The 19,683-nt window shown below is 40.4% G+C and overlaps 1 protein-coding gene across 2 annotated transcripts in view; it reads left to right on the top strand.

Annotated features, from left to right (window-relative positions):
- The window catches only part of MMS22L (MMS22 like, DNA repair protein), a 142,186-nt gene that overhangs the window by 102,361 nt on the left and 20,142 nt on the right, over positions 1 to 19,683 (top strand). For both annotated transcript variants that reach the window (XM_005301141.4, XM_065588224.1), the window contains exons 15-20: positions 3,316 to 3,506; positions 8,966 to 9,116; positions 13,422 to 13,564; positions 14,369 to 14,511; positions 14,686 to 14,845; positions 17,360 to 17,529. In XM_005301141.4, coding sequence (XP_005301198.2) covers positions 3,316 to 3,506; positions 8,966 to 9,116; positions 13,422 to 13,564; positions 14,369 to 14,511; positions 14,686 to 14,845; positions 17,360 to 17,529 — 958 coding nt within the window. The remainder of the gene's footprint in view (positions 1 to 3,315; positions 3,507 to 8,965; positions 9,117 to 13,421; positions 13,565 to 14,368; positions 14,512 to 14,685; positions 14,846 to 17,359; positions 17,530 to 19,683) is intronic.

Genomic DNA, 19,683 nt, shown 5'->3' with positions numbered 1-19,683 from the left:
ATACAACACAAATGTCTCTGCTGATCACATCCAAACAGCAAGGCAGCCTCTCAAGTTGCAGGGTCCCAAGCCTTTATAGATCAAAATAAACACTACATTCAGCCAGTATGCAGCCAGGGCAGATCATGGAGCACTGGAGACATGCACCTCCATTTAATAGGCAATCTGTGGCATTCTGCACCTGTTTAAATTTCTGGATTGATCCAAAGTATAGCCCTAATTAGAGTGCATTGCAGTAATCTAGTCTGGAGGGGACAAAGACACAGATCCTGGTGGCAAGGGCCAAACCTGAAAGAAATGGCTGCAATCTCCTGTCCAGGCACAAACAGTAAAAAGTGTTCCTGAACACTGCTGCTATATGATTATCCAGCACAACCTCCAGGCTGCGAACAGGAGTAACAAATGTCCCTGGCTTTTTTAAAGCCAGATTTTGTCGGTTAGTAAACAGAAAAACACCTTGTTTTAGCGAAAATACAAAATTCATTACAAAAACAAAAGAAAAACCCAAGCTTTTATTGACTGTTGTAATGAGATGGCGAATGGTTCCAGAAACTATTAGGACAGTTTTACCTATGGCAAACAGAACGTATATGATCTCAGCAGTGGAGCAGGTTTCTAGTGAGCACATTTGTCGAGACTGCTAAATGAAAAGCGTGGCTGTGTTTATCAATATTGTTATTGCAATAAATTGGTTTGTTTATTGGTGGAGGTGTCTGACTGAACTTTGACTCTAGCACAGGGGTTGTCAAACGTTTGTACTGGTGACCCCTTTCACATAGCAAGCCTCTGAGTGCGACCCCCCCCTCCCCCATCATAAAAACACTTTTTTATATATTTAACACCATTATAAATGCTGGAAGCAAAACAGGGCTTGGGGTGGAAGCTGACAACTTGCATCCCCCATGTAATAACCTTGTGACCCCCTCAGGGGTCCCGATCCCTAGTTTGAGAACCCCTGCTAACACATATTGAGGCCCCATTGACTCTAAGCATTTACCTCATTGCAAGTGTTTGTTTAGGCCACTACGAATAAACATAAACACAAATTTGTGCATGTTGCCCTTCTCCTGACACAGCGATATATTACCTTACTTTGGAAGTCTGAACATCCTTCCATTAGGCGTAGATGGCTAAAGGAGATGCAAACACTCTTTCTTTGGGGAGGCAATTTGGAGGAGAAGAGAAGGACTTTGGACCAATCAGTAGGTTCGTACAGATGTGAGTAAGGACAGAATTTGGTCCTTGTTATTTTATTTGCTGTACTAAAAGGAATTCTCCCTCCCTTTATTAAAACAAATGGAACCATTCAGATTTTTTGAGCCATTAATTTCTTTTATTTTTTTAACTCAGTCTGTTAGCCCTTTGCCCTTTTTCTGCTCAGAGTTAACTCAGCCATATTGTTATAAACCCAAATTGTTAAATACTTGTTTTTTTAACTTGTATTTCTGTTGTTGCTGTACCTGTTGTGTGTGTCAGAGAAAATCCCAAAGAAGCACCTTTTTATGCATGTTAACTTAGAGATTATTTCTTTAAATGGATTACTCAACTGTTATACTGAATAGAATTTTCATCTTCTAAGCGGTTTTTTACAAGCATTGATTAGCCTTCATAGCATCCTTTGAAAGTGGAGATAAATATTACCACCCCAATACCATGGATCAGATACCCTTTGTGAACTTCAGTAAGTTACTTGTCTAAGGCAACAGAGGGATTAAATGCTAGAGGTGAGCTTAGAATTCAGGAATTTCTGGCTCCCACTCATGTGTGGACCATGTCCCTCTCAACAAAATATTTGATGCCTTATACTACATTACACAACCTATATTATGTGTGTTAAGTGTAACCAATCAAAATTCACTAAATTCCCTGTGTATATCCCATTGAAACTAATAGCTGCCTGAGGATAGCCATAAGGTATCTGTTACCTTTGATACCTAGTATGCTTTGTTTTAAAATTATCTGCTTGGGAGAATTTTTGGATACTAATTTGTTATAATGATAAACACTTCTAATACCAACCATACTAAGAGTAGGCCTTGCTGCCTGTCTGCTCTTTATTTAAAATTATTCCATTCCAGATGTCCTAATGAGTGTCATGAGTTGTATAATTCTTTCACATTTCCCAGTAGGGAACTTTATATATATATATATATATATGTATATTTAGGATGAGCATAGAATAAAAACCTAGGAAGCCAGAGAGAGGAGTTTTGTGCAACATTTGCTACTGTGACTGTCTAATTTTTTTTCTTATGTTATAGTCTACAAACATTAGTGTTAAAGCAAGTCTCCCTGCCTTCACTCTATGCTATTATCTTATAAATATCTTGACTCTGACTTTACAGTGCTGTTTATAGAATTTAATAAAGCAAATGTAATAATGCTGCCTGTGCTTTAATGCACAATCTCAATTGAGTTGACCAGAAGATAAATAGGAACAGGAATGATAGTGTGTTCCTGCAGATTGTTTTTAATAAGCATGTTATTTAGTTGATCAGCCCACTGCAGTAATGCCTCCTATCCTAGTCTACCAGACAAATTTATTAATGCTGCCCCCCCCCACCATTTCTCTGAGAACATTGATTCCCTGCAGACATACCTCTATTAAACCTCTAGAAAGTCACAACTTCCAAATTAGATTAAGTAGCAGGAATGGTACTAGAAGAATCAAAGAAAATTGAGTGCATTATTGAATTTATGCCACATTGTCTCACGAAGAGATGGGAGTTGTGTGATAGTTGTAACTTTTGTCCTTACTGTACTAACAAAGCTGTGGGCACCGCTGTCAAACCTAATTGTCTACAATGCATCAGGAAAACATGAATCTTTGCTCTTATCCAACCATGCATCTACTGAGGTTTCCCAAATTAAAAAGTAAACTTTAATACTAAGTCTTGCAATTAAGAAAAGGCATTTTTCATTATTTACTCTTTTTCTGTACAGACCCAGCACTTACACTGTTACAGACAATTTAAAAAAATAAAGTGCCTGGCTATGGATTGTAAGCAAGACTCACTTGTCTTGCCAACAGTTGCAAAATGCAAACGTTCATTTTAAAGCGGCCTATTTCTCATTTTGATCTGACATATTAAAAAGCATATAATTAATGGTTGACATTAGTAATTAACATTAACTTTATGGTACTTAATATGCCATCATTCATCCATCAAATAACTAGTATGCATAATGTCTTGCATAAAGGTTTTAATTATACAAAATGATCCTTCAGTTCTCAGACTATACAGTTTAAAGAAACTGTGAAAAAATCTGTTTTTTCATTTATTGCATGTTAATGTTGTTTTTGTTTCTCCCTAGGAGTGTGCACAAACGTATGATCCAGGGACCTCAGCTAGGGAAAACGGGCCCAAACACACAACTTCCATTAGTGGCTAAAGAGCACCACCTTGCTGTTGCCAGTGCTCTCTGGAGAAATTTTTTCCCCTTCTTGAAGAGCCAAAGGATGTCACAGACACTGCCTCCTCCACAGCTTGCAGATACAGCTGCAGGTCAGCACTGACGCTCCTTTTTTCTATTGCCTCCTTTGCTATTTCCCTGGATGCAAACTTTTATTCATTTTAAGGTTTTGGCATATTCCTGCTTATGTGTAGTAGCTCAAATCTACCTAAATGTAGAGACGAAGCTCTGTGATAATGGTGGTAAATATTTTGACAACAACAAAAAAATGAACTGCTGTCTCTGTCGATAGGATGCAGATCTATAATACTGGAGTGCTTTGAATCTATAGGACTCTTTGATTTTTGGCATCATTGACAGCTTAAATTATATTTGTAATGTTTGCTGTAATCTAAATAAGGATAATGATTTATGGTTCATTACATTATATCTAAAATCTATTCTATTGCTTTACATGAAAGTTTGTTCTCATCTTGTCTTTTTCAGTATTGCTAATGGTTTAACATAATTCACATTTTGATATCATGTTTTGACATCTATGTAGATATTTTTTAAAAGGTACATTTCATTATCACTTTTTGTAGCATTTTTCCTTTCAGATACATTCTGACATTACATTGGACTGTTCTGACTGGTCATTTTGTATTGGAAGCTGTTGGGTTGCTAGAATTTTATCTTGCAAATACCACTGCGAATCCAGACAGATGGATAGTGTATCAGTGAATAGTAAGAATGCTGGATCAGATCCTTGGCTTCCCTGGAGCTACACTGATTTGTGGCAGCTGAGGATCTGGCTCACTGCATTTAGATGCAGTATTATTTTTGCTGAAATTTTAATATAATACTATGTTTCAGTTTGAGGGGGCTGATCTCTAGCTATGATGATGTTCTGAATCTAAAAAGTCCAGATTGAAATGGAGTCTTTTTTTTTTTTTTTCACCTTCATGTGAATTAAGAACTACATTTATAAGCTTCAAGGACTAGGTCAGTAACGGAAATGCTAAGAGACCCTTGAACTGGAGCAGTGCTGTCATAGTTGAGAGAGAATGGTAATGAGAGAGACTATTGTGAAAGGATAATGGTCTCTCACCACTGAGGCATTTATAGAAAATGGCAATACAAAACCAAAGCAAAATCCATTCTCCTTCTATGTTCTTCTTCTTCTTCTTCTTCTTCTTCTTCATACAATGAAATAGTGAGAGAACCAACCTCTATTAGAAATCTGCTTAGAGTGCTGTAGATATAATTGTAACTTGTGTTATGCACTGATATAGGGGAGCAATGTGGAAGAATGCAACTCCTTACCCCACTGCGCAGGCTACTTGCATTGAAGGTTGCAACACATGGGCGAGCGAGCAGCCTCCACAGCACTGCTACTCCCCTTCCTATTCAAGTGAGTGGGGAGTGGACATCCAGGGACAGGAAGTGGCAGCTTTAACCATGCTGCCCCCTTCCCCTCTCTCTGAGTATACTGTTTTCTGTATCTCCCCTCTCTGTCTAATAGATTAAAGGTAGCACAGAATAACATACTGACTTGTAACATTGAAATATAAAATGAAGAATTGTTAATGGTAAGATTAAGAGCTTTGATAGCTATATTTTAATGACTTGTAATTATGTGCAGTGAATGAGTACAGATGAGGTATCTCTTAAGCCAAGGTTTTGGTGGCATGAGTGTAGTTTTGCCAATTTTTCTTTTACATAGAATTTCTAATCTGCTTAAAATGTTATTGCCAGCAGAACAGAATCAACGTGTTGTTATATTGGGAGTTGTAAGTAGTAGATACACAAACAAGTAATGATAAATAAAAACACAGAAACAAAAAAGACACAGGGCAAGATGACACAAAACAACATCACCCAGAAACTGCAAAACCAGCAGGAAAAATACCGAAGTTCGGTAACTGAAGCTTGCACATGCGTAATGTACTCGGTTGCCTAAAATCCATAAGGTTCATGTGCTTAAAGCCAATTGGATAAAGATTAAGGACTCTGTAGTGTAGAAATGTATAAAAGATTAAGCGAACATGGACCCACACTGGACCAGAAACTGAAGAAAAGGGATGAAGGACCACACCAAGGGATCAGAGTAGGTGAAACTATCATGGAAGGTGGAAGAACCTCCCAGTGCTCCAGAATGTGGCAACTTGAGCCTATTTACCAACTCTGTCTCATCTGTTGTTATCTGGATGGCATAAATGTATGTCCAGACACTGAGCCCTGGTCTACACTATGCGTTTAGGTCGTATTTAGCAACGTTAGATCGAATTAACCCTGCACCCGTCCACACGACGAAACCATTTTTGTCGTTTTAAAAGACTCTTAAAATCGATTTCTGTACTCCCTGACGAGCGGATTAGTGCTGAAATTGACCTTGCTGGGTCGAATTTGGGGTAGTGTGGTCGCAATTCGATGGTATTGGCCTCCAGGAGCTATCCCAGAGTGCTCCATTGTGACTGCTCTGGACAGCACTCTCAACTCAGATGCACTGGCCAGGTAGACAGGAAAAGCCCCGCAAACTTTTGAATATCATTTCCTGTTTGGCCAGCATGGCGACCTCAGAGGTGACTGTGCAGATCTCATCAGCAGAGATGACCATGGAGTCCCAGAATCGCAAAAGAGCTCCAGCATGGACCAAACGGGAGGTACTGGATCTGATCGCTGTATGGTGAGAGGTATCTGTGCTATCAGAACTCCACTCCACCACAGAGGACTGCCCAAGCAACAGAAAGCTGGCATTCAATAAGTTTTGAAGTGCAGTGTGGCCTTGTCCTTCCCTTCTCCCCTCCTCCACCACCACACCCGGTGCTTCCCTCCTTCCCCACCCCTCCCGGGCTACCTTGGCATTTATCCCCCCATTTGTGTGATGAATTAATAAATAATGTATTAATTTGAAACAACAATGACTTTATTGCCTCTGCAAGCGGTGATCAAAGGTGGGAGGGGAGGGCAGTTGGCTTACAGGGAAGTAGAGTGAACCAAGGGGGCGGGTTTTCATCAAGGAGAAACAAACAGAACTTTCACACCGTAGCCTGGCCAGTCATGAAACTTGTTTTCAAAGCTTCTCTGATGCACAGCGCGCCCTGGTGTCTGGCTGCGCGTAATCAGTGGCCAGGCGATTTGCCTCAATCTCCCACCTCACCATAAACATCTCCCCCTTACTCTCACAGACACTGTGGAGCACACAGGAAGCAGTAATAACGATGGGAATATTGGTTTCGCTGAGGTCTAACCGAGACAGTAAACTGCGCCAGTGCGTTTTTAAACGTCCAAATGCACATTCTACCACCATTCTGCACTTGCTCAGCCTATAGTTGAACTTCTCCTTACTACTTTCCAGGCTTCATGAGCCATGGGAGCAAGGGTAGGCTGGGGTAGGTGTGACCGCGTGGTGCTGCCGGCTAGGAGAGCAGCCTGAGGCAGAAGCCTTCAGCTCGTATGATATTCCAGGCAGGACTGAATCTCCATGAGATGAAACTTAAAGAAGAGAATGACCTGGAGTCACTCCCATTTATGTTCAGGCGCCCCTGACCGACCTCACCGAGGTCAGCCAGGAGCATCCAGGAGATGACGACGACAGCAGTCGTACTGCACCGTCTGCTGCCGCGAAGGCAAGGAGCTGCTGCTGTGTAGCAATGCAGTACCTCATCTGCCAGCAGCATCCAGGAGACGTACGGTGAGCTGAGAGGGCTCCATGCTTGCTGTGGTTTGTCGTCTGCACGGGTAACCCAGGAAAAAAGTTGAGAAACGATTGTTTGCCGTCGCTTTCACGGAGGGAGCGAGGGAGGGGGGCCTGATAACATGTTCCCAAAACCACCCGCGACAATGTTTTTGCCCCATCAGGCATTGGGAGCTCAACCCAGAATTCCAATGGGCAGCAGGGACTGCGGGAACTGTGGGATAGCTACCCACAGTACAACGCTCCGAAAGCGACGCTAGCCTCGGTACTGTGGATGCACGCCGCCGACTTAATGCAACTGTATAAAATCGATCTCTATTAAATCGACCTAATTTCATAGTGTAGACATACCCTTAGTGATATTCCTTTCTGAAATGGTATAAATAAAACCAAAAATTGATTAAGCCTAAATTGGGTGGACTTGTGACTCAGTTTCCCAACTTTTACCCCCAGCACTGGCCAACACTGCTGAACCACCATGGTGGGGAAAGTAATCTGTGCTAAGTATATAGGGTTGGCATGATTACTTCCTTCCGTGGGGTAAGGGGTGAACTAGGCACCACATTGTTACTGTAGTTTACAAAAGGTCCATAGCCTGCTTCTGGGGTGGCAAAACTACGCACTGACCCTTACTGGGGACTTGTAGTAAGACCACAGACCTAGCCCTGTTCCATTAATTCAAATAGCTACATTTGTATTGTTTCTGAGAATTGACTTATTCTGTACTTCAGCTAGTCAAAAATCAGCTTCTGGATACATGTAGTTCAAAGTATACTGTTAATTTATTAATATGCTGGTTTCTGGGAAGCTGGGAGCTGGTGAGCATCTTACATTTTATCAAAAAATAAAGATCAGTCTTCCAAACCTCCTTTCCTGTTGCCGATTTCATTTAGTCTAATAACATATCAGCATTCCACGATATGTCCCCTGCCTGCCTTGAAATGTATTTGTTATCCACGGCATAAAGAATGAGCTCTGAGAATAATTTTTTTATTGTTAGTGTTGGATGTAGGTTCCATGGTGGCCCACCAATTTAAAGAGTATGGTTATGTCTCATTAAAAAATTCTGTATGTAGTGTTGTTATAGCTGTGTCGGTTCCAGGATATTAGAGAGACAAGATGGGTGAGGTAATATCGTTTATTGGACCAACTGCTGCTGGTGAGAGAAAAATTGTGACATCTAAATTGTAGCGCGAAAGCTTCTCTCTCTTACCAACAGCAGTTGGTCCAATAAAAGATATTACCTCACCCACTTTGTGTCTCTAAAAAAAAATTCTGTGGCAGGTATTCATCTTACAGTTTTCTAGATCTGAAGATGTTGTGTTGGCCTACGTGGGATTGTTCAGTTCAAAAGTAACTTTGTCATTAGCACTGTATTTACACTCTTCTCCCCCCTCCCCCCCCCCCCCCGGAACTTACATTTACAAAAGTTTATTCTAAACATAGCAAGAAACACAATTCTGCAGATCCCATACCTTTCGAAAGATAGTTTAATCCTCCAAAATTCATTCCTGGAGGAAGAAAGTGTTTTAAAAATGGTTATAGGACAAAAAATGTACTCGTGCATGAAGGGAGGGGGAATGTATTTTTAAACGGTGTGTATTTGATTGTATCAGTCTGCTAAATTTTGCATCTTGTGTGTTGTCATGGATTGTAAGCTCCTCAGGATAGGGACTGCATCTTCATATGCATTTTAAACGGTGTCTAGCATGATGGGTTCCCAGTCATGATTGTGGCCTGTGGGAGTGACAGAATCATATATATTAAATAATAACTAATAGCAGACTCTGTTTGTTAGTAGAACAGGAATATATTTTAAATATTTGGAGAAACTTAACACTCTGCCCCTCCCTTTTCTCTTTTGAAAATCAGGTTTTACTCTGTTAGCTTTGGACATGCCCTGTACAGCTCCATCAGATCTCCAGCCACAGCCTGTTTTAGCAATGATGCAATTGTTTGGATGGGATGATATGGTGTGTCCCCAGCTGGTATCAAGATATCTCAGTCATCTAATACAAAACAGGTGAACAATTTAAACTTCTTGTTCTTTCGGATCCTTTCTAGCATACAAAGTCCCCTCATTCGCTCATCGGTCTAAAGGAAAACGTAGTGCCTCCCTTCAAGTGATCCAGTTTCTTTGTTATAGACTTTTTGCAATTCTCTAAGTTCTAGATTCCTTGAATTTATTATAGTTTTGTCCTCCTTTATTTTCTAAAGCTTTTTTCTTATGGCTTTGGATAATGAAAGTTGACAGGTAGACATTTAAATTGCAAAGTTAATTTTTCTTTCATGCAGCAAGTCACTTTTTTTTCCAAATGGAAAAAGTGTTGTTGCTAATTGGTATTGGAAAACTGGGATCTGGACAATAACTCTGTATCAATACTCTTCTGAAGTCCATTACACTGCAGCTAAATGAAATGCCTTGACCTACGCAGTATTGTACTTTATTATTTAGTTGCATATTGACTATTCCTCCTCTTCTACTATTGTTACCATCCCTACTGCTTAAAAGGTAAAGCAGTAGCACCCATAGTTGAATTTTAGTATGTTGAATGTTATGACTTGGTAATTCCAACATCTGTTTATCCCCTTTCATTCATGCTTACAGGTTTTAAGCTTGAGTCTTAATATTCCTCTGGACTTTTTATAATATTGCAACAGAGATCTTACGATAGGTGCTTAATATTACATTCAAGAGAAATAATTAAATATTTAGGTTTCTATTATAACAAAAACATTTAGGGAGGGGTGCAATATAGTATCAATAATATCCAAAATAATAAAATTGGACTTGTGTACGTTTTCATCTGGCAACCTCATACTGGTTTTCTTACAATACTAGTGTCTGAGACTGTAAGAATGAGCACGTTGAGTAGAATCCTAAGATTTATTTAACAGATTTTTGCCCCAATCCTACAAACATGAACATGCTTAAATGTATGGGTGTGAGTAGTTCCATTGACTTAAATGGGTCTGCATAAAGTTAAGCATGTACATAAACATTCACTGAATCAGAGCCTTCATTCTGAGGGGGGAGGGGCGTCTCTCTTTCACTCTCTGCTCTGGGCTGTATTTAGCATTGGAGGTGAAGAAATTAAACCACATGTTAGTTATTATCCAAAGTAAACCAAGGTTATGATTCTGTTGTGCTTCAAAATAAGAGGGGAGTAAATCTCAGTCAGAGTAGATATGAGGACTGGAACAGCTAGAAGTGTTGCAAAATCTTGCTGGCAGAGACAAGGAGCAAATTTGGCTGCTTATGTGGCATGCAGTGCTTATGGCAGACAGGCAGTGTTCAAAGAGAGAGGAGAAGGATGGTCCAGTGGTTAGAGTGCTGCCTGGGACTTAGACCCAGGATCAATTCCCTGCTTTGCTTTCCTGTGATTTTGTATAAGTCAGCTAGTCTCTCTATGCCTAGGTTCCCTCCCTGTCAAATGGGGATAATAGTACTTTCCGCAGAGGTACGTTGCAAGGTGCTCAGATACAAGGGAGATGGGAGTGATAAGTACCAAAGATAGGGCCTTTGTTTGGTAGGAATCGATATTCTTAACATATCAACCCTTTAATTTATATAGATAAACAAGGCAGAATTTTTGATCATATGCTTCATATGTTTGTTTACTTTAGACAATTTTATAGCACAAGTCACCGAAGTATCTAAGCCAGGGATTGGCAACCTTTGGCATGCGGCATGCCAGGGGTAAGCACCCTGGCAGGCTGGGTCGGTTTGTTTACCTGCCGCATCCACAGGTTCGGCCGATCGCAGCTCCCACTGGCCGCGGTTCACCGCTCCAGGCCAATGGAGGCTGCAGGAAGCGGCAGCCAGCACATACCCCGGCCCGCGCCGCTTCCCGTAGCCCCCATTGGCCTGGAGCGGCGAGCCGCGGCCAGTGGGAGCTGCGATCGACCGAACCTGTGGACGTGGCAGGTAAACAAACCGGCCCCGCCCACCAGGGTGCTTACCCTAGTGGGCCGTGTGCCAAAGGTTGCCGATCCCTGATCTAAGCATTGGCAACCTGACGCTTCATGGTTATGGTCTGTTAATGATTTTTACATCAAATGAGCTAAATTTACAAGCAAAAAGATGATTTTTTTTTCTATCATCCCGGCAAACTCAGCCTGGTCTCTGAGATCAAAACTGGGTTCTTTCTACATGATGCTTTATCACCAATTATAAAGGTTCTGCGCACAAATTATGGACACCTGAGCAACCTATCAGTCAAGATCAGCAAGGTACTTAGACACTTGCCTAACTTTAAACTCATTGATTTAAATTGGGCTTCTCACAATGCATGAAGTTAAGCATGTCTTTGCAAGATTGGGGCTGTAGTAGGCACTCTTGTTCCAGAGAGTTAACGATACAATTTTAAGACAGTATTATGTGGGTTTCACAACAGTAGGTTGAAGAAGGGAGAAGAGGGACAGGATAAGAGTAACTGTGATAAATTCATGTATACACAACTCAATGAATCATTGAACTGGAAGGGACCTTGAGAGGTCATCTAGTCCAGTCGCCTGCACTCATGGCAGGACTAAGTATTATCTAGCCCATTCCTGACAGGTGTTTGTCTAATCTCCTCCCCAGTGCAATTGTAATATGTAGAGGAGATGTTTTCCCCTGCAGCCAGGCGTTCCTACTGCAATTAAGTACAGTTACACAGGCACATGCTGCTTGGGCAGAAGAGCAGCAGGCACTCATTAGATATATCAGAAAAGTCCGTGAGGCTGTGGAACATCAGAGGAGGGCATCGCTGCACCAACTAGTGTGATTGAGCTCCTTGGCAAAGTCGGTCAGCCAGGCACTCACCCAACACCTACCTGGCATGATACCCGCTCATTAGGAGTCAGATGAATCTGCTTCATCTGCCAAGAGAGTTGCCACAATGCCCCCTCTGTCTGCCTCCACAACAGGTACTCCTGGGGGAAATCTGCACGAGTGCGCAATGCAGAATTTTGCAGAAATTAATGTTTTTTGCACATAATTTCATTTCCCCCCACAGAAATGGGCTGCAGTGCTGCTGGCTGCCACTAGGGGCGCTGGACCCAGCTCACACATAGATGACACTGCGGCGGGAGGGCAGTAGAGAGTTCCTAGCAGCTGCAGTTCCTTGCACGCTCTGCGGGAAGGAGACAGAGGTGTGCAGGAAACTACACAAGCCTGGCTGGGACCCAGCAACAGGCTGTTTCTCCTTCTGGATCCATGGGTGGTAGGGGGATGGGTGTCTGGGCTGGGGGGGCACGGCTGGCTTCTGGGAGCGAGGGGGCTGATGTCTGGGCTGGGGGATATGGCTGGGCTCTGGGGGGCGGGAAGGGGCAGAGAAACAGGAACTGGGTTGTCATAGGGGTTTCTTTAACTCTCTAGTCCTGGGGGAATTTTTGTGTGTCTGTATTGTTACAGACATACTTGCTGACAGGTATGTAGTTATCTTGACAAATAAAATTTTCAGAATTTTGTAGAATTTTAAAATATTGTGTGCAGAATTTTTAACTTTTTGGCGCAGAATTTTTAATTTTTTTGGTGCAGAATTCCCCCCGGAGTATAAATTGCATCACACATTTAAATATTATAAAATGGTGCCAATTTCATAATACTTAACATATATATTCAGTGTTGAAATTATGTTTGGTCTGACAGAATATTTTCAAATGATGTTGGGGGGTCTATGTGGGACTTGGCTGCTGGAAATATCTGGGAAGTGTGCTGCCATGGACTTGTGCACTTGATTTTTCTTCTCTCTTACACGGTTTTGTACACAAGTATAGCTGCAATGGCTCTGATGTAATTAGTCCTAATTTGCTGTGGTGTAAGCTAGGGGAGAATCTGGCCCTCTTTGTGTTTAAGAAGGGAGTATAAAAGGAACTATCCTCCTCTACAGTCACATCACAGTCGTTTGTGCCATCTCTAGATTGCCTTAGTGAGGTTTTTCTCCTTAACTATTTTTGATTGGTCACAATCTTTTTTGTCGAAACAAATCACCTCTCTTCCAAGTAGAGAGAGACTCCCGTTGCTGGATTGAAAAATAACAAACTGTGCAGATTTTCTATACATCAGTTTTGTGTCTTACATCTGACCTGTAAATTATATTGCCACATATGGCACTAGTGAATATAGCAGATCACCTGTATCTGGGCATCTGTAAACTCTGGGCAAAATTCTGTAGGTTGCATGTATTTAAAGGAATGCCAAGTTTGGCCCTCTCTTTGTGTTATGTTTGTATACAGTTATAAATAGGGTTGCTAAAAACGTTCTCTATAAAACTAAAGTAAAATTAGGCTTTTTTCCAGCTCTTTACTTATTTCCTTTCCCCCCACCACTGTATCTGTGCAGCACATTGTCTGAAGCTTTTTGTGGTATGGGACATACATCCTATGAAGCCTTGTCAGTACGTTCTTGGTTTCGATGCATTTTACAAATGTACATTGATCAGCCTACTGGTACAGTGACCAGGACAAATGTTGAGCGAACAGTTGGTAAGTGTTCACGTTTCCCTAGTGTTTGAATTGCTGTAGCGATTCTATATAGCATAAATGGCATATATTTTCAACTAATTACAAAATGTATTTTTGTTTGTATTTCTTTACTTTTACCTTATTACAAAATGTGCTTCTTTACACGGCTTGTGCTATTTCTTGATGTTTTGCCTGTTCTATATATGACAAATTTATCACAAACAAAGATAAAAGAGCTGTTTCCTTGGAAGCAAAGAACAAAAACTTGCTCCCAAGGAGACGAGCTATTTTTTCCCCCATGAAGAACTGCTCTAAAAAAGTGAAAATCTGAAGTAAATAACCAGGAATCATGCTGTGAACTCCGTAAAAAGAAAAACATCCAATTATGAATAATTCTTTCCCATTTTAGATTGGATATTTTGCTTTCTTGGCTGCTTCATCCTTATGTGCTGAATGATATTTATTCAGACTTATTTAGAATACTGCACTTCTAATTATCTATAGGGCAAATCTTCTAAAATATATTGTTCGTGTATATTCTGTAAATTGTAATTCATGTATATTCTGGAAGGCTAACGGTAGAGTGAAGGGCTTGGATTACTCCTAATACTCATTACTCTCACCCAGTGTTGGATACTTGCCTAGTTTAGAACAAGCCCTTTGTCTAGTAAGAAACCTTAACTTATGGAATCTTCATATTTTAAAGACTTTGAATTGTGTTTTGCTTCATGATTTTGTTAACAGATAAATAGAAAACTCAACCATAGGTGGAACTGACTAGCAAAGTATACTGCGTTCTCAGTTATATTCCTTTATAACAAACAGGGAAAGTTTATATGGAGCAGCTGACTGAAATGACGAGGTTGGTTTTTAAACTCTCAGAAATAGAAAACATCTTCTCAAAGGCACATTTTGATGAGTCAATCTTCAAGCAAGACCCTAAGAATGCTCTTGTCCAATTCATTAAGGTACTGTACCTCTTATAAACAGGACAGTTACAATGTGCAATGTAAAACCAAAACTTGAATGTGCTTTTTTTTTTTTTTTTTTTTAAGTATTTAGCCAAGCTTCTGCACAGTACTTAATAAAAACAAACAAAATCCAACAGAGTCTGATCTATTTAACTTTCTTTGTGTTCTCAGGCTGTTGGTGTAACTTACAGCGGCCTTCAGACTGTAGCTGAGAAATCTGCCATGGTAACAAAGACTTTAGACTATCTAGGTGACGTGGTAAAATATGTAAAACCTTATTTGCAGAAGAAAGGACCTGCTGAAGGCCTGCAGCTCACTTACTCGATTATAGGTAATTATTTTGCAACTGTACATCATCTTGTTTCATAATTCAGTAGCACAAGAAATAGTTTTGTGCATGGAATGAGTAAAATATTGTGACTCAACACAGCACCAATGAACAACTTTTTGTGTGGACTTTTTAATAATCTATTTTCCTGATGTTTAAAAGATTAAATATCAGAAAACTACTAAAAAGCAAAATTCCTAATTTTCTTTTTTATCTTTCTCACCCTTTTATCTTGATCCTCTGAAACAACAACATTTTCTCTCCTCCAAAAAATAATCCTTCCTCTGTAGTTATGCTGTGAATACAACAAAGTTTAGCTTTCATTTGAAATCATGAGGTTTTAATATTTTTGTTCACTGAAAATCTTTACTGAAACAAAACAAGGAAAAATGGCAACAGAATGGGATTTTTATTAGTCTGCAGTATCTTTGCTATAATGCTATGGTAGTGCGTCTGACTATGTAAATTATCGATTAAATGAGCATTACTTCGGCACTCTTCTCTTCGATCCTGTGTGCACATTATTAAATGCCATATTCTGGGAGCCTTACCCATACTGAATAGTTCCTTACTCCTTGAGTATTGCCATTAAATCCAATGGGACTGCTCAAAGAATAAAGTGGTACTACCTATAAATAAAGTGCCAGAATCTGACCCAAGGCCTGCCTACCTTTAAATAAAAGATAAAGAGGGTTGTGTGCACATGTATATGTGTAGTGAAAGCACCATCTTTAAAACAGTGGGAATTGTTTACTGAAGTAAGCAAAACTAACATTTGAGTAGAATGCCGAATGTATATCTGATTTAACAGAATTATTGATGGGTAAATGTTTTTATTTTCTGATTCCTAGATCTGTATATTCTGGTACATAAGCTATCAATCAAATGAGCTGTGTTAAGTATCCAGATGCCAGAACCATTTTTATATTATAAAGTGACTAAAGGGTATTTTTTCCCTCTCTTTGCTTGCCCATAGGAAAGGGTGATATTATCAGAATCTGAAATTGTACCACTCGATACAAGAAATTGTCCTTTTCCTTTAGTAAAAAAGTAGTGAGTGAAATGGGAATTATGGTTTTGTTCTGTCAGTTAAGGTAATCTCAGACATTTCTTCACCTGCTGTGAGCTTGTAAAACTGCAGTCACACAGTAAGATGCTTTCCAGATAAATCTGGAAGCCTCTCAAGTATGGGCGTCATACGTGTCTCTAAACTGCATTGCCATATGCCACCAAATACATAGTGTCACTGATAATGGGCATAGAACTCTGGGTCAGAGTGATTATGCTTCTTCGAAATATTTGTGTATGGTAGTTGGAAGAAAACTGGGCACTAGACAGCATTATTAGAAATATTGCTAAGTGATCACTGTGTTTCATTATGATTGATCACTGTGTTTTCTTTCACTCCACAAGATGAATGTTGTTGTTCGTTGGTTTTAGAGATGGTAATGGGTTAACTTCTATACATTAATAACGTCTTGTAAAAGCCTATTTTTGATCTCTTCCGTTACTTATTCAGTCTTGAACATATTTCCTTGGGATGCCCCCATATTTTGTGACGTAGGAAACCTTTTCTTGTTTATAATTGGATATACACTCAAATTGTGCTCAGTTGATGAGAACTACTTTGTATGGGCAAGAATCTGTTTTATTAGACTGTTTATATTAGTTGCACTGTACTTTGAGTAATAAAATGCTGCTGAGTATGCAGCCATTTCCTCAATAAAAACTGCACTTCAGCTTTAATGAAGCTGTTCCTGGATGTCAAGGTATTTTTACATTAACACCCTTTTACAGTCAGTAAACTAAGGACCGGGAACTGTGCAAATCAGTACACAAAGGTGTTGAAAAGAGGTAAGAAGTGCTCTTATATAGCATGGAAGTTTTCAAATTATAGATCACCAGCAGTCTATAAAGAGGCACCTGGTTCTATGGACCTAGCTTCTCCTTGTTTTCAGCTGGTAAATTGCATTAAAAGGAGTTAAAATATATATAAAATATTTTCCTAATATTGCTCTTTCATGTAAACAATGTTCTTATTGCCATAGGACTGTTATGCAGTTTTGAATGGAAGCTAAAGGCAATCTGTCTGTTGAAGATGTGATTCATACTGAAAAAGTTTGAGAACCCATATTATGGCATGTGTGGGGGAGGCAGATGTAGTGTACAAATATGCCAAATACAGTAGTTAAATAGTGGAACGCTTATAGCAGAGGTATAATAAGATGTCCCCCTTTTATGTTGTAGCCATTCCTTTTGCAAAACAACTTCACTGTAATTGAAATTACAATTTGTATGTTGTTATGCATTGAAACAATTTGGGACTTCCGTATTGCTGTACTGTAAATGGACTTTCATTGTATCCAGGTTCACTAAGCAGGGTGGACTGTACTTGAAAATGAGACAACTGGGTTGCTATAGTTACCCATGGATAATGTAACAACAGATTGCCTGTTTGGAATTATTTTTGCCTGCTTGTAATTTACTTTTTTGGGTTTCTTGACTGTTCTTCAATAGGAGGCCTTGTAAAGTTCTGGGCACCAATACTGGCAACTTCCAAAGCACAACAGCTTTTGTTCCGCATCATAGATAGCTTGCTATTGCCACTTGTCGTGTTTCAGCAAGACAAAGAGCTGCCTGCCGTTATGCTGTCTGCCATTCGGGAAAATCTTCCTCTTTATCTTCAGGTAAATATCTGAATTCCTTTATCAGCAAGCAAACAACATCTTGAACAGCAATGGAATTTTTTTCTACAAAAATGCCTTTGATCTCATTTAAATCAAGCACAAGAAGCGGTAGCATTTTTCCTCTTGTGGAGAGTGGGAGGAAAAAGAGCCACCCCAGTTGGTTCACCTCTCTCTGAATATGTATAGCAGTGATGGAGGATGCACTCCAATATACACTAGCTGATCATTGTGTATAGAGAAGATTTAGCTGACCTATTGCCAACACTGGCTTGTTAAATGAGGGACTTTTGACACAGCAGATCAAATAAGCATAATGGATAAAAGGACACTGGTTGAGATTAGAAAGCAAACATGTATTTGAAAATATACGTTATTAAATATACCTTAATAACACTCTAGTTTACTAGGGGTTACATAATTTTAAATGTTTATTTTTTACTGTTTTTTGTGTTTGTGGACTTTCTGAGAAGACCCTGTTGTTATCTCAGTGGTTTGACAGTGGATTTGGTCCAGTCATTGGTTCCAGTATTGGTTGTAGTCTGTTTCTCCCCCCTCCCCCCCGCACATTTTCATTTACTCTCAAAATGCTGTAAGGCTTACTGGAAGTGCAGGAGGTTGTTTACATTGGGGTTGAAGGAAGACCTGTTTTTAAAATAAATAATTAAATGTGCACATTATTTTCTGTCAAACCCTTTTTTACGGTCCCTCAAAACCTAACTTTGAGCATAAACTTCTTGCTACTGTCCTTAAAAACAACTAAGTAATACAAGGCAGTAATTAAATTCAGAGGTTGTGGTGACATTGTAGACATCCCACAGCTTTCTTCCTTTATCCAAAAGTCACATTGTGGTTGATGGCATGTCATAGTAAAATTAATATCACTATATAATGACATAGCAGTATATGACTTAGTTCTTTGCTGGTTTGTGGGAATTTTGAGACGCTGTCTATACCTTGTGACCATCTGCAAGCTGATATTACTACAGAATGTGGCAGCCTGCTTGCTAAGCGGTATTTCATCCACAGAGTATATTACACTGGTGCTCTGTAGTCTGTGCTGAAAACCAATAGGCTTCTGGGTGAAGTTTTCAGATAATGGTTTTCTACAAAGTCCTAGATGGTTTGGGTCCTAGCTCCCTGGCAGTGCTTAATTTGTGCCAGTGCTGAACCCCGGCACCTCTGGGCTTGCTGCATCAGTTATGAATGTAAAAAAAATTGCTGGAGCCCCAGCACCTCTTTCATTACAAATTAAGCAGTGCTCTCCGGTTTCGCTCCCTGACACAGTCCTTATTGAGCTCCCCCTGCAGGACACTCCCTACACTGCTGAGTGTGGACCTATCTGCTGGATCCATGAGCTTCTGAGCACCCTGCCCTGAATCTGATCAGACTCCAGGCATTGTCTCTGCCCTCTAGCCTCACCCCTTGAGTGCTGACTTTCTGCTGGTACCCTTTTGTGAAAGTGGGACCCCACAATCCACTTGCCCTAGGTCGCAAGACCAGTGCTGCCCCCCCCCCCCGCCCCTTCCAATCTTCCCAATAGCTTAAGCACACCCTATCCCAGATCTCTGCCATAGTGGGTAGTCCAGTTTAAAGTTTAGCCTTTCCGGGGCATATGACAGTGAGGCTTTGCAAAGTACACATGCTGAATTCATAGAGAAAGCCTAGAGACTTACAGATCCATGCAAAAAACCTGCATTTAAAACCCATCCCTCCTTTGCCCTCTCACTACTCCAAGATGTCTTTGGGTTTATAGCCAGTCCCTTCAGGAGTCCCTGGACTTGACACATCTGACTCAGTCTTCTCTCCCTGGTCATGCATTCTCCTTGTTGACTCCTGTAAGCAAGCTTGAGCTGGTCTGGCAGTGAAAAGATTCCCTCCGAACCAGAAACCACGTCCCTTTGTGTGTGCGCAGCATCTGAGTTTTTAACAGCCAGTCCAAATGCCTGATTTTTTTGTTCTCCTTCTGGGGATTTTCCATCCCTCTGCAGACAATCTGAGGAAAACCAGTTTCCGTACGCTTGAACCATCCCATTGTTCTAAGGTGCTCTTACTCTTTGTGGCTATTCATGTTAATGACTCTCCATTGTTACTGGCCTGGGAGAGATGTGCCACCAGTGCTGGTAACAAGTGGCTGATTCCAAATACAATGAATTT

This window comes from Chrysemys picta, chromosome 3 (assembly GCF_011386835.1).
Source record: "Chrysemys picta bellii isolate R12L10 chromosome 3, ASM1138683v2, whole genome shotgun sequence".
NCBI classification, from domain to species: Eukaryota; Metazoa; Chordata; order Testudines; family Emydidae; genus Chrysemys; species Chrysemys picta.
Note: the sequence above shows the minus strand (reverse complement) of the source record. Positions and strands in the feature narration are given on the sequence as shown.